This window comes from Anomaloglossus baeobatrachus, chromosome 11, assembly GCF_048569485.1.
Source record: "Anomaloglossus baeobatrachus isolate aAnoBae1 chromosome 11, aAnoBae1.hap1, whole genome shotgun sequence".
Lineage (NCBI taxonomy): Eukaryota > Metazoa > Chordata > Amphibia > Anura > Aromobatidae > Anomaloglossus > Anomaloglossus baeobatrachus.
In genome coordinates, this window is record NC_134363.1 from 165,977,289 (window position 1) to 165,995,460 (window position 18,172).

General features: G+C 46.7%; 1 protein-coding gene across 2 annotated transcripts in view; it reads right to left on the reverse strand.

The window, feature by feature from the left end:
- DRD2 (dopamine receptor D2) overlaps nucleotides 1–18,172 on the reverse strand; it is a 369,819-nt gene that overhangs the window by 57,624 nt on the left and 294,023 nt on the right. For both annotated transcript variants that reach the window (XM_075327796.1, XM_075327795.1), the window contains exon 3: nucleotides 10,973–11,082. In XM_075327796.1, coding sequence (XP_075183911.1) covers nucleotides 10,973–11,082 — 110 coding nt within the window. The remainder of the gene's footprint in view (nucleotides 1–10,972; nucleotides 11,083–18,172) is intronic.

Genomic DNA, 18,172 nt, shown 5'->3' on the forward strand with positions numbered 1-18,172 from the left:
GGCCGGTGGGGAGGAAGAGTATCTGCGGCCCTTTTGGAAAAGACATCCCTGTAGGCCTCATAAGGTGTCGGTAAACCCGGCCCCTCAGTATTCCCTGAGGACCCAACCGACCTAACGGTAGCGGGTGGTTCGGTAGTCACGAGGTGCTCTCTACAGGATCCTGCCCAGGATGAGATCTCCCCTGTTGCCCAGTTGAGTATAGGAGCATGCTGTCTCAACCAGGGAAGGCCCAGTAGGATCTCATCCGTCCCCCCTGGAAGCACCAGGAAGGACACCTGCTCATGGTGTCCCGGTGGTACATCCATCCTGAGAGGGATGGTGATCTGGGTGATAGGATCGAGTAGTATGGACCCATCGACTACCCGGACCCTGAGTGGCTTGGGCAACAGAACCAGGGGAACTGAGTATCGGGTTGCCAGGGAGGTCGAGATGAAATTGCCTTCAGCGCCTGAGTCCAAGCAAGCCAGGGCAGAGAAGAGAGTAGTGCCGAACTGCAACTGGGCGCTGATAGTCAACCTAGAGGGAGAAGTAGCGTCTAGAGTCCCCCCTCTGATAGAAACTAGACGCTGTCTTTTCCCGACGGTTTGGGACATAGGGTAGCTATGTGTCCCCTCTGCCCACAGGAAAAGCAGATGACACAAGACCGAGAACCTGGGGCAGAGGAGACCACCTTGGACACCTCCATTGACTCCACGGAGTCGCCTACAGGACTGGCTGGGGGACCTGTCTGATGGAAGACGGGAGTCAGACGCTTTTTAGGCCGAGAAGACGTGGGTGCTGAAGAGACCTCGAGCCTTCGCTCCGCCTGGCGGATGTCTATGCGAGAGGCAACCTGAATCAAGGACTCTAAAGTGGCAGGCACCTCACGTGTGGCCAGTGCGTCTTTGACAAACCCTGCCAGGCCCTCCCAAAACACAGGGACAAGGACCTTATCCGGCCAGTCCAGCTCTGCGGCCAGTGTCCTAAAGTGTACAGCAAAGTCCCCGACTGAAGCAGACCCTTGCCGAAGTCGTAGGAGGCGCAGCGCGGAATCGTGGGTGACTTGAGGCCCGAGGAACACCATTCTCATGGCCCCAAGATAAGCTGCTAAGTTATTCACCACACGATCTCCGCGCTCCCACAACGGCGTGGACCACTTCAGCGCTCTCCCTGTGAGCAGGGACTGGACGAAGGCTACCTTCGCCTTCTCGGTAGCGTAAAGAGTCGCGGACAGCTCTAAGTAGGTGGTAACCTGGTTTATAAAACCACGGCACTCAGAGCTGTTGCCGCTAAAGCGCTCTGGAAGCGCAAGGCGAGGAGACCTTCCGCCCAATAGCACAGCCTGGGTAACCGCCTGGGTGGCGACTGTCGTCAGAGTAGTCTTATCGGAGGAAGACTGCTCCACTGCTGCCAATCGTGACTCCAACTGCTGCACATAACGTAGCAACTGCTGCTGCTCTTCAGCCATAGCCAGACCTTTGGCGCGACCGTAATGTTACGAGGGGGACCCGGGGAAGCGTGCCAAGATGGGAAATGGACTGCTTCCGCCGGTCAAGGTCCACTGTGCGGTGTAAGGGACCGCCGCTATGGTGGGTGAAGAGTGAGCGGGTTGCTGCTAGCGATCGTCTGGAATGTCACAGACGATCTATGTACACCGATCTGCCCTAACCCGTGAGGGTTGTATGGCACAGATCTCACGGCTCAGTGTACCTGTTGCACGGGGAAGCACAGAGGTGCCCACGCACGTGTGCCAGTGGAAGTCACGAGAATATGGCACGAGGGTAGCACAGAGGTGCCCACGCACGTGTGCTTTCAATAACCAGGTGAGTCCAATGGAGACTTGAGGAGCTTACCTGGGACAGGAACACGGCCTGTTGACGGGGGTACTGCCAGAGCTGCAAGGCAGGAACACGGCCTGCAAACGAGGTACTGCCGGAACAGCAAGGGCCAAGCCCACAAGAGACAGTAATGCCTGAGCAGTGGCGTGGCAGCACGCTGCCAGACATCCAAACATAGAAGGACGGTCGCGCGCCGCCATGATGGCAGGGGGAGCTTTTAAGGAGGTGCAGCTCCACCCGAGGGCGGGCGCGAGGCGGAGATGACGGACTTGACCCAATCAGGGTCCACGACGTCCCAGCCTGGCCAGTCAGGATTCACCACGTCACCAGCATTGTCATCAAGCCGTGTGACGTCAGTGAGCGAATCAGGACCCACCACACATTGCACATGCTCACCCTCCTGCCTCTGGGAAATAGAGGCGGGATCCTCGGTCTCACAATGTGGAGAGATAACGGGAATCTCACTGCTTCCCTGAGCAGTAAACCTCTGCACATTGCGCAGCCTCGCAGACCTTCGGGGCCGCTGAGCAGGAGAGTCTGCGGCAGGCCAGGAATGGGAGACCGCTTCACTCCTTGTAACAGGAGAACCACTAGGTGTCACCCTTCTGCTGCCTCTCTGAGAAGGTATCTCCTGCACACTGCGCAGTCTGGCAGACCTTCGGCGCTGCTGAGCAGGAGTGCTCGTGGCAGGCAAGGAATGGGAGACTGCCTCAGTCCTTGCCTCAGGAGAGCCACGAGATGTAACAGTTGACCATATCAAAGTTCAATTAAACTGTGTGGCCATCATTGACCAAATCAAATTTGAATTGAACTTTGTGGCCATCATTGACCAAATCAAAGTTGACTTCAACTTTGTGGCCATCATTGACCACATCAAAGTTCAATTGAAGTTTGTGGCCATCATTGACCACATCAAAGTTGAATTGAACTTCATGGTCATCATCACGTCAGCTGAGAAGAACTCAGGAAAAAGAATTACAAATTCTGAATTTTTTTTTTTTGTTTTCTAGAACTGCGATTTAAGAAATGAAAAGAGAATTACAGGATTAATTTCCTAACAGTATATCGAATTATATTTAGCTAAATGTTAAACTATTGGCTCCATATTAATCTTCTGCGAGTCAGAGACTTACCTGAACTATTCTCATTTATTGAATGACAAATCCAAAACATAATATTACTATAAAGTTCAATATACAGAACCTTCAAACAATTGTACTAATGACAGAGCTCGGCTGGATACATTGTACTTGTGTTCTTCTCTTACATCTAAGACCTCGGCAATCTTTCCTTGGACGTGATGGCCCAGCGTTATCTCGGCAGTTCTCTTTTCACGTACTGATTTAATACCTGTTCTGAAATTTCATTTCTGTGTTACTTTGTCTATCCAGGATAAGATTCACATGGTTTTATTTTGAAATAGTCGAATACCTACAGCGTGAGCCCAGAATTGAATGCATGGAACGCTGAGCATGACTGTGCTGCAAATAGCATTTACCATTAGGCAGAAGAAGTATTTTTGCAGATTATAGAAGCAAAATTACAAGTCTAATATGTATCTCCAGGACTGATTACAGCATAAGATAATGCACTTTTATTCTACTTCTTCTCCTCATAGATACAGTGGCATGTAAACGTTTGGGCACCTCTGGTCAAAATTACTGTTATTGTGAACAGTTAAGCAGGTTGAGGATGAAATGATCTCTAAAAGGCATAAAGTTAAAGATGACACATTTCCTTTGTATTTTAGGCAATAAAAAAATATATAGTTTCATCTTTTACATTTTAAACTTAACTGAAAAGGAAAATGAGGCGATGCAAACATTTGGGCACCCTGTATGGTTAGTTCATTGTAGCACTCCTTTTGGCAAGTATCACAGCTTGTAAACACTTTTTGTAGCAGCCAAGAGTTTTTCATTTCTTGTTTGAGGATTTTTCATCCATTGTTTCTTGTTAAAATCTTCCAGTTCTGTGAGATTCCTGGCTCATCTTTCACTTCTATAATATTCCTGGCTCATCTTACATGCACGGCTCTTCCTTGGAGACGTCTTCTAGTTCTGTGAGATTCCTGGCTTCTCTTGCATGCACTACTTTTCCTTGGAAACGTCTTCTAGTTCTGTGAGATTCCTGGCTCGTCTTCCAGTTCTGTGAGATTCCTGGCTCATCTTTCACTTCTATAATATTCCTGGCTCATCTTACATGCACGGCTCTTCCTTGAAGACATCTTCTAGTTCTGTGAGATTCCTGGCTTGTCTTGCATGCACTACTTTTCCTTGGAAACATCTTCTAGTTCTGTGAGATTCCTGGTTCGTCTTACAGTTCTGTGAGATTCCTGGCTCGTCTTGCATGCACTACTCTTCCGTGGAGACGTCTTCCAGTTCTGTGAGATTCTTGGCTTGTCTTGCATGCACTACTCTTCCTTGGAAACGTCTTCTAATTCTATGAGATTCCTGGCTCGTCTTCCAGTTCTGTGAGATTCCTGGCTCATCTTTGACTTCTGTAATATTACTGGCTCATCTTAGGGCGGCGGCACATGGTACGATCTATCGTGCGATCACATGATTGCCCGTGGTGCACAAAGTCGTTAATAACCCCCTGTCACATGCACTTACCTCCCGGATGATGTCACTGTGGGCTGTGAACATCCTCTTCCTGAAGGGGGAGGGATGTTTGGCGTCACAGTGACGTCACACAGCGGCCGCCCAATAGAAGTAGAGGGGCGGAGATGAGCGGGACTTAACATCCCGACCACCTCCTTCCTTCCGCATTGCCTGCGGGACACAGGTAAGCTGTGTTCGTCGTTCCCGGGGTGTCACACGGAGCAATGTGTGCTGCCTCGGGAATGATAAACCACTGGCGCGCAGAAGGGGGAATGATTTTATGAAAATGAACGATGTGTCTACGAACAACGAAAAGGTGAGTATTTCTGCTCGTTAACAGTCGCTCATACCTGTCACACGCTACGATATCTCAAACAATGCCAGATGTGCGTCACGGAATCCGTGACCCCGACGACATATCGCCCGATATATCGTAGCGTGTAACACCCCCCTTAGAGACATCTTTCAGTTCTGTAAGATTCCTGGCTCGTCTTACATGCACTACTCTTCCTTGGAAACGTCTTCTAGTTCTGTGAGATTCCTGGCTCGTCTTCCAGTTCTGTGAGATTCCTGGCTCATCTTGCATGCACTGCTCTTCCCTGAAGATGTCTTCCAGTTCTGTGAAACTACTGGTTCGTTTTGTATGCACTGCTCTTTTGAGGTCTAGCCACAAATTTTCAATGATATTCAGATCAGGGGATGGTGAGGCCATTGTAAAACTTTCAGTTTGCACCTTTTGAGGTTGTCTATTGTGGATTTTGATGTGTATTTAGGATAATTATCCTTTTGAGAAGCCATCCTCTTTCTAACTTCAGCTTTTTTACACTTGGTGTTCTGTTTGCATAAATAATTTGTTGAAATTATTGAATCCATTCATCCTTCTTGCCACGAAATGTTCCCTGTTCCATTGGCTGTAGCACAGACCCAAAGCATGATTGATCCACCCCATGCTTAATGGCTGGCAAGATTGTTTTTTTTCTGAAATTCTGTGCCTTTTGTTCTTTGCATATACCTTTATTCATTGTGGCCAAACAGTTCTATTTTAATCTTGTTGGTTCACAGAGCTTGTTACCAAAATGCATCAGGCTTGTTTTGATGTTCTTTTGTGCATGTCTGACTCTGTATTTTCTAGTGAGGACCCAGGAGAGGTTTTCTTCTGATGACTCTTCGATGAAGGCCTTATTTTTGCAGATGTCTCTGAACAGTAGAACAATTTACCACAATTCCAGTGTCGGCTAAATTTTACTGAAGGTCTTTTGCAGTTACGCAGGAGTTCTGATTTGCCTCTCTAGTAATCCTATTGAGCAGCTCTCACAAAAATGTTGCTTAGTCTTTCAGACATTATCTTGACCTCCACTGTTCCTGGTAAAGGCCATTTTTTAATAATATTTCGAACCGAAGAAAGGACAATTGAAAATGCTTTGCTATCTTCTTCTGTTTGGGGCCTCCACCATTTTCATTATCAGAGTGCTAGGCAGCTGCTTGGAAGAACCCATAGCTGCTGTTTTTTGGGACAAGGTTAAAGAGGAGGATAAAGCTGTGAAATTTACATCACCTGGCCTTTCCTAACAATGATAGTGAACAAACCATAATACTAACAGGATAATTAAGGTCTGAAACCTTGGTCAAAGTTATATGAGCACATGAATCTCCAAGGGTGCGCAAAATTTTGCATTCAGACTTGTTATCCAGTTTGGTGTGGTGCCCACAAAGATACATGTAAAGTTGATGACCATGTCCAATTTGATAACAAGGCTAAATTTGTATATAGGGAGAGGGGTCCATATCTAAGGAATGGAGAGACACAGGGACTCATAAAAACAACGGCATATGCAGGAGAACAGCAGCCTTTACATCAGCTAAAGCAATTTAATATTAATTTCAAAATCCTCTTCAAATGATGTCCATAATATCTAATGTCGTATGTTTGGTATAGGATATTATCATATAATAAAAAAACATGCAATAATTTGGAAATTCATTACTATAGTACATTGCACTATGGTGAGGATCACACACAGATTAGTAATCCAGTGGTACAATAAAATGTATATATATCCTATATATGTAAAGTAAAAAGCTAAATCTAAATGTGCGTGGAAGGATTCATTATGTATTACAGTTTTTTTCCCTTTGGAAATATGTGCAGAAAATGTTTTTTTTTTGTTTTTTTTATCCTTTTGGGAAGATATGTTTTTTTATGGGAAGAGAACCTGTAAACATGGGTGAAGCTTGTATTCGGAAAGAGGGTCTAACCGATCATTTTCAGTAAAGGTCATGTAAGAATAGTAAGGAGCTGAGGGAATACTTTGTGGTCGAATGCACAGATGTTTCTCTACTACAGGCATTACATCCAAGAAAGATCTTAATTTACTTTTTATAGGAGTATTCTCACTGTATACATATTTATATCCTCAGTAGTGATGAGTGAGCACTGCCATGCTCAGGTGCTCAGTACTCGTAACTAGTGATGAGCGGGCACTACCATGCTCGGGTGCTCGGTACTCGTAACTAGTGATGAGCAGGCAGTACCATGCTCGGGTGCTCAGTACTCGTAACTAGTGATGAGCGAGCACTACCATGCTCAGGTGCTCGGTACTGGTAACTAGTGATGAGCGAGCACTACCATGCTCAGGTGCTCTGTACTCGTAACTAGTGATGAGTGAGCACTACCATGCTCGGGTGCTGTGTACTCGTAACTAGTGATGAGCGGGCACTACCATGCTCAGGTGCTCAGTACTCGTAACTAGTGATGAGCGGGCACTACCATGCTCGGGTGCTCAGTACTGGTAACTAGTGATGAGCGGGCACTACCATGCTCAGGTGCTCAGTACTCGTAACTAGTGATGAGCAGGCACTACCATGCTCGGGTGCTCAGTACTCGTAACTAGTGATATGCGGGCACTACCATGCTCGGGTGCTCAGTACTCGTAACTAGTGATGAGCGGGCACTACCATGCTCGGGTGCTCAGTACTGGTAACTAGTGATGAGCGGGCACTACCATGCTCAGGTGCTCAGTACTCGTAACTAGTGATGAGCGGGCACTACCATGCTCGGGTGCTGTGTACTCGTAACTAGTGATGAGCGGGCACTACCATGCTCGGGTGCTTAGTACTCGTAACTAGTGATGAGCGGGCACTACCATGCTCGGGTGCTCAGTACTCGTAACTAGTGATGAGCAGGCACTACCATGCTCGGGTGCTCAGTACTAGTAACTAGTGAGGAGTGGGCACTACCATGCTCGGGTGCTCAGTACTAGTAACTAGTGATGAGCGGGCACTACCATGCTCGGGTGCTAAGTGCTAGTAACTAGTGATGAGCGGGCACTACCATGCTCGGGTGCTCAGTACTGGTAACTAGTGATGAGCGGTCACTACCATGCTCAGGTGCTCAGTACTCATAACTAGTGATGAGCGGGCACTACCATGCTCGGGTGCTCAGTACTCATAACTAGTGATGAGCGGGCACTACCATGCTCAGGTGCTCTGTACTCGTAACTAGTGATGAGCGGGCACTACCATGCTCGGGTGCTTAGTACTCGTAACTAGTGATGAGCAGGCACTACCATGCTCGGGTGCTTAGTACTCGTAACTAGTGATGAGCGTGCACTACCATGCTCGGGTGCTCAGTACTCGTAACTAGTGATGAGCGGGCACTACCATACTCGGGTGCTCAGTACTGGTAACTAGTGATGAGCGGGCACTACCATGCTCAGGTGCTCAGTACTGGTAACTAGTGATGAGCGGGCACTACCATGCTCGGGTGCTCAGTACTGGTAACTAGTGATGAGCGGGCACTACCATGCTCAGGTGCTCAGTACTCGTAACTAGTGATGAGCGGGCACTACCATGCTCAGGTGCTCAGTACTGGTAACTAGTGATGAGCGGGCACTACCATGCTCGGGTGCTCAGTACTCGTAACTAGTGATGAGCGGGCACTACCATGCTCAGGTGCTCAGTACTCGTAACTAGTGATGAGCGGGCACTTCCATTCTCAGGTGCTCAGTACTCGTAACTAGTGATGAGTGGGCACTACCATGCTCGGGTGCTCAGTACTCGTAACTAGTGATGAGCGGGCTCTACCATGCTCGGGTGCTCAGTACTGGTAACTAGTGATGAGCGGGCACTACCATGCTCGGGTGCTCAGTACTGGTAACTAGTGATGAGCGGGCTCTACCATGCTCGGGTGCTCAGTACTGGTAACTAGTGATGAGCGGGCACTACCATGCTCAGGTGCTCAGTACTCGTAACTAGTGATGAGCGGGCTCTACCATGCTCGGGTGCTCAGTACTGGTAACTAGTGATGAGCGGGCACTACCATGCTCAGGTGCTCAGTACTCGTAACTAGCGATGAGCGGGCACTACCATGCTCGGGTGCTCAATTCTAATAACTAGTGATGAGTGAGCACAATCGGAACTAGAGATGAGCAATCCTGAATGGCATAGATCGGAAAATGTTAAAATCATACAATCTTTGGCCAGATCGGACTGTGAGTGGACATTCGATTATTTACCACAAAAGTCTGCAATCTTGCCAAGGATTGATAAATATTCAGATGGCAGAAAACATCTTCTCCCTGCCCTTTACAGCCATGTCATGTATTGGCATAGCTGTGATTGGCCAGTGTAAAAAAAGAAGCAAAAGGGTTAAAACAGTGCATACTTACTGAGTCTCCCCGCTGCTACAGAACTACTTCTGGGTCCGATAATTATCCCTAATGCATATACACTGCTTTCCTTGTTCACCGGCATCTGTGATTGGCTATTGTCAGACCACGCCCTCAGACAGCATCTGTGATTGGTTGGAATCACAGATGCTGTCTGCGGTTCTCTATCATGGTATTAAAAAAATAAATAAAATAATTGTCATAGGGTCCCTCATCTATCGATGTCAGCACAGATAAAACCCATGGCTACAGGCTGTAGCCCCCAGCTGTGCACTTAACTTTGCAAAGTATCAAAATAGGAGGAATCGCATGCGTTTGTTTTTTTTGTAAATATTTTAATAAATAATTTTAAAAATTAGCATGCAGTCCCATCTAATTTTAATACCAAGCCAAAATAAAGCCCGACAGCTGAGGGCTGGTATTCTCAGACTGGGGTGACCCATGCTTATTGGCCTCCCCCAGCTTAAAAATAGCAGCCTGCAGCTGCCCAGAATTGTCGCATCCATCAGATAATTTCCTCGAGCCGGTGCATCGCAGTTCCCAGAAATCGTGCGCATGCAGATTTAATCATTCACATTGGACTTTTAAATGCGGGTGTATGCATCCCGGCTTCTGAAATGTGCACTGAGCATGATCAGAGGTGCAGAAGCAGAACGCCTACACTTAGAGGCCCAAGGTGAGTGAACAAAAAAGCGCAAGACTTTCAGGAGCTGGTGGTGACGCCGGCTCAAGAATATCATGTCAACACACCCAAAGGGACGTGATGACATGCAAAGAGGTTTGACTAGTCTGAGGAAACTAATGCCCCATAGACTAGCAATATGCCTAATTAGCATTTCAACAGCGCAGTTCATAAATCCTTTTTTTGAACATTGATTTTAGTGAGTAGCCTTATACAGAATTTTGCTAGACAGGAATGAATGTTGCTGGGTCGGAGGGTAAAGCCAGCGTTACACGCAGCGACGTATCTAACGATATATCACCGGGGTCACGAATTCCGTGACGCACATCCGGCATCGTTAGCGACATCGCTGCGTGTGACAGCAAGGAATGACCATTAACGATGGCAAATACTCACCAACTCGTCCATCGTTGACACGTCGTTTCTTTTTAAAAAATCGTTGATAGTGGAGGACGCAGGTTGTTCGTCGTTCCCGAGGCAGCACACATCGCTACGTGTGACACCTCGGGAACGACAAACAACAGCTTACCTGCGGCCGCCGGCAATGCGGAAGGAAGGAGGTGGGCGGGATGTTACGTCCCGCTCATCTCCGCCCCTCCGCTTCTATTGGGCGGCTGCTTAGTGACGTCGCTGTGACACCACACGAACCGCCCCCTTAGAAAGGAGGCGGTTCGCCGGCAACAGCGACGTCGCTCAGCAGGTAGGTCCGTGTGACGGCTCCTAACGATTTTGTGTGCCACGGGCAGCGATTTGCCCGTGACGCACAAATGACGGGGGCGGGTGCTTACACCAGCGATATCGCTGCGTGTAACACCCCCTTAAAGGGGATCTGACAGGTTCCCTTTAATATGCTCTGGGATCTAAAGAAAGCTTATCCATTTGTTTCTAGGGAAAAACGCTTGAAAAGGCGAATTTAAATTTTGCCGGATCTGCTCATCATTAACAGAGATATTGAGAATGGACATAGCCATATTTTGATACAAATGTACAAAAAATAATTAAAATTTAAATAAATAAATATTGATTTATCTCAATAATTTCCACATACTTTTCTTTCTTGGAGCAACCTGATCCCAGTTGTGCTATCAGAAAAGTTGCTCTTGACTATGTCACCGTGGTCATGTGTTTTAGTTTTTAAAGCGTATGCTCGTCATATAGAGTCACCATTGTCAAACCAGAAGAGCAATCTCTCCCAACGTCTCTTACCTGTCAATGCTGATGGCACAGAGATTAAGGATACTTGCCGTACACATCATAACATCAAGGGTGACAAAGATATCACAGTGGATACGACTAAACCTCCACTCGCCAACCACCTAGGAAGCAGAAAGAGACGGGAGAACAGAAAATCAATAGTGCAGATGACTATCTGATGGAAGAGAATTAAAGCTCCGAGAGACTGAAAACCAGAAAAACCGTAAGAGGCTTATACAGTAACATTCATACCGGCAGCAGATGTGCGTGAAGATAACGAAGAAGATAGCTCGCTATAAATGGACTTTTATTATGTGACATGAAAACGACCGCTATAAGATGAGGGCGGAAGGGTTGAGGTTACATGCTCCCATGAAATCTATTTGAAGCCCATAAAAGCTTAAGTTCTTAAATAAAAAGTATCATTAGTTCACGGTAAATGCAGAATGAAAAGTTAAAATACTAAGTCCCATCTTTTTTTTTGTGGTTGTACTTTTTTATGGAAAACTGAAGCATCAATTTTAGTAATATTTTGTATCCCTTTTTAACTGTTTTGATGTTGAAGAAGTTGTGAGGTTGAACGTTTTTGAGGCCTCAAAAGAAGCCATCATGTCTTTGGTGTTTTTTCACAAAAAAATTATCGAATTGTGAGAATGTTTTTGTTTTTTGAAAAGTTTTTGGCAAAGGTTGGAATGAGTCCCATTACACACATCGGGTGTTTTGCACTCTGGGTACATACCGCAAAGAATGGATTGGTCATATGTCTCCTGACCTGAACCAAACAGCCTCAAGTTCTAATCAGGAGATTCATGGGGAGTCCATAAACATTAGTTCATGCTTGGGTGTGTGATCTGGCATAAGGAGGTGAGATTTTGAAGCTTTAATCAAGTGTAAATTTTGGTGCTAGTCTACGCCTGATAATAGGAGGTGTACATTTTAAGGAAAATTCAGTCTATATTTAAAAAGGGGCTCCAAATTTTTCGCAACAAATAATAAAATGAACACCAGCTAAGAGTGTTAGGGGTACTTTGCACGTTGCAACATCGCTACTGCGATATCGTCGGGGTCAAATCGAAAGTGACGCACATTCAGCGCCGGTAACGACGTTGCAACGTGTAAAGCCTAGATGCATCGATAAACGATCGCAAAAGCGTCGTAAATCGGCGATCTGTGTAGCGTCGGACATTTTCATAATGTCGCACCAATAGGAGATACAATGTTGTTCCTCGTTCCTGCGGCACCACACATCGCTGTGTGTGAAGTCGCAGGAGCGAGGAACATCTCCTACCTGCCTCCACCGGCTATGCGGAAGGAAGGAAGTTGGCAGAATTTTTACGTCCCGCTAATCTCCGCCCATCCGCTTCTATTAGTGCGTGTGAAGCTGCCGTAGCGATAATGTTCGCTACAGCAGCTATCACAAGATATCGCATGTGCGACGGGGGCGGGTACTATCGCGCTCGGCATTCGCTAGCGATGTCGCAATGTGCAAAGTACCCCTTAGGCCGGAGCCACACGGGGACTACTGTGATCCTCGCATGACACTCGGCTCACACTGGCAGCACAGCAGGAACCAAGTATCATTGCGACTTAGGTACGATCGTGCAATCAGACCACAGCTGCAGGGGGCGGGCCGACACTGAGGAGGGGCGGGAGAGCACTGAGGGGGGAGGGCCGGCGCTGAGGAGGAGCAGGAGGGATTTATCTCCCTCTCTTCTCCGTTGCCGGCTATTGCCATTCTCGCTGTGCACTTGTATTACACCGGTGTAATGCAAGTGCAGTGCGATGTTTCTCTCACCCCATAGTCTTGACGGGGGGGCGAGAGAAACAGGATCGCATTGCACCCGCAGCATGCTGCAAGTATTTTCTCGGTCCGATTAGGGTTGAGAAAATAATCACTCATGGATGCTGGCCCATAGAGTAATGTTGGTCCGAGTGGAATGCAATGTCTTATCACTTTCCACTCACTCAGTTTTTCACGCCGTGTGTCTTAGGCCTTACACACCTGTCGGCATTGCTCACCTCACCACAGTCAAATGAACTCCGTTGTGCTCCATGTCGGTCATTGTAGATAGCCCGGAGTGCTCCCATGTAATTGTTTGCTTGGACCTATATAAGGCTCAACATCAAGACACACATCTGCAATTTGTTATCGAGTTTTAGTGTCCCTGTGTCCTCTCCACCAGGTGAGCTGAAGCAATGAATTGCTCACTTGACAATTCACAGCTGACATCAACCACAAAAACTATTACGCCGATTGCCTCTGCACTAGGTTGATTGGGAAGAGCTGGGCAAAGGGCCAAAATTGGCTCTTTTAATGTGAAGATCCAATTCTTTGACAACGAGCTGCTATTTTTAGGCTTGGAAGGGCCAAATAACCTTTGGCCTCCCCAGCCTGATAATATCAGCCCACAGCTGTCATCTTTACTTTAGCTGGTGATCAAAAATAGGGGGAACCCCACGTCGTTAATTTAATTCTTAATTTATTAACTTAAACAGGCCACATGAAAGGTACGAAAGGGTGCAAGTGTAAAACCCTGCCTACATACCTGCTCTAATCTAAGCTCTTCCTCCTACATCAACTCTCCTTGAATTGCATTGTGCCGAGCAATGCTCCCCCGGGTCTCATATAAGACTCGATGATGTGATGCGGCTGGCGAAACATAATAATGCTAGTAATCCACATGGCTATGGCATTACTTTGATTAGTAGGCATTCCTTATATGTTTAGTGGCTGAAGAACAGTCGCGCAACATGCAGGGTGTGAACTTGAGAATAGCACTCAAGCACCAGCGATACTTGATCGAGTATCCAGCAGTGACGAACACCCTCACTCATCACTTGTTTCCAACTTTACTCTGTAGTTGCACTTCATTCCTCCAGTCCTCTCAATGCAACTTGAAAGGGAAACTGACATTAACATGTACCTCTAATAACTAATTACAGCCCCACATTCATTGATTTTTAGCAATTTTAGGGAAAGCTGCCTGCATATTTGTAAAATTAGTGTTTTAATCTTGTGGTGCCACATATTTAAATTAGTAGGACTAGTCATGAGGGTGTGCACTTAGTGATGAGCAGCCCCACCAGCTGATATCACACCCACAGAGGTTTGGTTATAGTATACGCTGCGCCACTCCGCCTTCTCCCTACTTATCCCATCACAGAAATGATGTGCGGCACCTTTGCTTGGTTACCCAATATTTACCCTGGTTACCAGCGTACATGCTTACAGGCTGCCAGCGCTGGCTCCCTGCACTTGTAGCCAGGGTACACATCGGGTTACTAAGCAAAGCACTTTGCTTAGTTACCCGATATTTACCCTGGTTACCAGCGTACACCCCTAAGCGCTGGCTCCCTGCACACGTAACCAGGGTAAATATTGGGTAACTAAGCAAAGCGCTTTGCTTAGTAACCCGATGTGTACCCTGGCTACGTGTGCAGGGAGCCAGCGCTAATCGGTGTATGCTGGTAACCAGGGTAAATATCGGGTAACCAAGCAAAGCGCTTTGCTTAGTTACCTGATATTTACCCTAGTTACCAGCGTACACCACTTAGCGCTGGCTCCCTGCATACGTAACCAGGGTAAATATCGGGTATCTAAGCAAAGCGCTTTGCTTAGTAACCCGATGTGTACCTTGGTTACCAAGCGCAGAGTCGCTGGTGGCTGGTCGCTGGTGAGATCTGCCTGATTGACAGCTCACCAGCGACCATGTAGCGACGCACCAGCGATCCTGACCAGGTCAAATCGTGGTCGGAATCGCTGGTAGGTTGTTTAGTGAGACGGTACCCTTACAGAAGATGCGCCATTCCAATTAGTCATGTTAATTAGAATTTATGGCATCAATGTTACAATTATGCCAACAACTTTCCTTAAAAATTGGAGTTGTTAGAAATCAGCAATTAATTTAAAATGTAGGGCTGTAATTAGTTAATAAGGGTAGATGCAGTTCTGGAAACAGTTAATAAGGGTAGATGCTGCTGTCAGGTTCACTTTAAATGAATTTATGGAGACTGCATTATTTTAATTCCTAATTTTGATGAAATACTTGATCTTTTACATGAAGTCTTATGCTGCCTTTTATATCAGGATAATCTGGATTTGTGAGTTTCAGTTTAATAACATTGCTGTTTGCCATCTCCGGGTATTTAATCAGAGTATGTGATCTATACTTTTACACATTTCGGTCAGCTTCCTTATCTTTACTCATTGTTACAATATAATTGATCAGATTATGTATTTAACTATTGATCAAAGTAGCGGACGATCGCTTGTGAGCAGATGAGCTGCATGGCTGGGGGCAATAATACACACTGCTGCACTTGCACATTGAAAAGTATGAAATTCTTCAGATTTCATACATGTTTTCCTATCTCTGTAAAGAAGTGGAACGTTATGAATATTCCTTAACACATGGGATGTTTATGAAAAAATGTTTAATTCATTCATTTTACTATGCATTATAAAAATGGAAGATCATTAAAACTGATTGCCAGGCAGAGGAGTCCCGGCATAATATCCTATACCACAAGCCCTTTTGAAATGTTGGTGTTAAAGGAGTTGAAGAAAGTTAATTTTTATCAATAGATCTTAGAATAAAAATTATTTCTTCAATTGGATGTGATTAAAAAAAATGTTTCTGTGCTGAGATAATCTGATATATGTGTCCCTGCTGTGTACTGTGTAATGGCCGTGTCTGACCATACAGGGACAAGGTCAGATCACACCACATCTCCTGGGCCGGGGAGGACGCAAACGAGTATACAGACATTAGAGTACCGGAAAATAAAATCGGGATGCCACGGTATAGCAATTATTCAACATAGGGAACTGTAAATAATTTTATAAATTGTTAAAGGGAACCTGTCGGGTGCATATTTCTAATACCTGCCTAACCGTCCCTGTATCTAGTAGCATAGATAAAGAGATTGGCCCGGTTCTGAGTACCCCTATCCCTGGGCGACACAGAAGCAATCCAGATTAGAAGACTAGCATCCGCATATAGTATATTAAAACCTCTTAATCATGATTAAGAACATGAGCATAAAGAAAGAGATCTTTAGAAAAAGTATTTCCAAAGATCCTTTATCATATGCTAATGAGGCCAAGGACTAGTCGTGAGGGAGTTACTTCCTTTGGCCGGTCGGCCTACATAGCATGTTAGTATGTTAACTTAGCACGCTCCTGTGAGCGGGCTATCTGGGTCGGCTAGGCAAGGGAAGTAACACCCTCACAGCTAGTCACTGGCCTCATTAGCATATGATAAAGGATCTTTAGAAATACTTTTTCTAAAGATCTCTTTCTTTATGCTCATTTTCTGAATCATGATTAAGAGGTTTTAATATACTATATGCGGATGATGGTCTTCTTCTAATCTGGATTGCTTCTGTGTCGCCCAGGGATAGGGATACTCAGAACCGGGCCAATGGGGTCGCTTCTAGAGGTATCACGTTGGCGTTACCCAGTCTGTGATCCCAGGCTCCACAACAAAGAAAAAGGGGAATATGTAAATTGTAGATTGTCTGTGATGCCACCCGTGGGTTGCGGTGATGAGATGGTGGCACCGCCGCTTCCTCTGGGGACCGTGCCCGGGACTGATGGTGTTGGGCAGCAAGATGGGATCCCCTCCACGGGTAGGGGAGTTGTAGTCCCGGGGCCCAATTGGGAGTTGTGGTGGTGGCCAGTGCCGCGTCCGGCTGCGTTCGGGATCCCCCACCCGGCTGGTGGTCTCTATCCTTTTCCTGCACCTTTTTAGTAGAAAAGACTTCCTTGTATGAAACGTAGGAGTCCGCTTCCAGCTGGATGTTGCCTAAGAAGCCGTGCCCACAGACGCTGGCCTGTGGGATCTATGGGCCTTGGCGGTGACCTCTTATCCCTAATCGGTGGGCTGTTGTCTTCTATGAGGGACTTTGGGTGGGACAGGACCTCTAGTCCTGGCCTCAATCGGTTAATTAACCAGTTCCAGTAGGTTCTGGTTCCTGGCTTCAGGGTCCGAGTACCCCCCTTTGTGCTATGGTTTCCGGGTCTGTTCCCCATGTCAGTACCGGCGGGCTACAACCCTGGCCCAGTCCACCTTGGTTCCACCAAGCCGTTTTCCCGTCTCCTGTCGACAGAGACCACCATCTGCCTCCTAGCCAGTGGCACCAGGGCTCCTACCCTGGTACCTGTCAGTTTGCTTCAGGCCTGACACACAGGCCTGACCTCCACTCTCCCTCAACCCTAAAACTGAACTCTCACTTTTCCTGCCCCGGGCTGTCTAGACCCCTGGGTGGGCATGAACCAACCGCCTGGCCACTCCCACTGGTGTGTCTATCTGTCCCTAAGGGGGGGTGACTAGGGTTTAATGGTTGGCTGTGTGTTTCCTAGTGTGGGAACGGTGTTATGTAGGGGCCTACCTGTGACTACCTGGCCTGGCCAGGGCGTCACACTTCTGTTCAGGAACTGTCCTGATATTTTTTCGTGCACCTTCTGAGATATCCTATCTACTGTGGTGAGCTGAACTGGTCTCTTGTTTCTGTGTTGGGCTAGTCTAGGTGCTCTTACTCCTGGTTACCGTGTCATACTTGTGACATTATATTAGCCATTATCTACCTTTTATCATCATGTTGTTTTTCTGTCATCATCTGAAGATTTGCTTCAAGCTCAGTTTTTGTGAAAAAGAGTTATTAAAGTGGCTGTGACCTACTTTACTATTGATGGTCAAATCCTTAGGATAGGTCATCAATGTTTGATTGGCCAGGGTCTGACTTCTAGCAATCCCGTCGTTCTTGGTGGCGGTGACCGCAGTAGACAGCCAAAAATGCTCAGTTCTGGCGCTGCTCCGTCTTCTTATAGCGGTCACAGCTGGGTACTGCACATCTGTCTCCTATTGATTTTAATAGGAGACAGATGTGCAGTGATTGGCCGTGACCACTATCAATTCATGGGGCAACTCCGGAACTGAGCATTTACAGCCACCTGCTGCCACCATCGGCACCGAGGACAGCTTATTGTTGGGGGTGCAGGCCGTTGGACCCTGGCCGCTCAGACATTGATGACCTATCCTATGGCTAGGCTATCAATGTTAAAATACTGGATAACCTTTTTAAATCCTTGAATAGAGCAGGGATAACAGTATGGAGTCAGTGATGGAAGCAGATTTCCTCCTAAGGCAGAAGATTGAAGAGGCTGGTAATGGTACACTTCTGCTCTGGATCAGGACCTGATTTGTGACT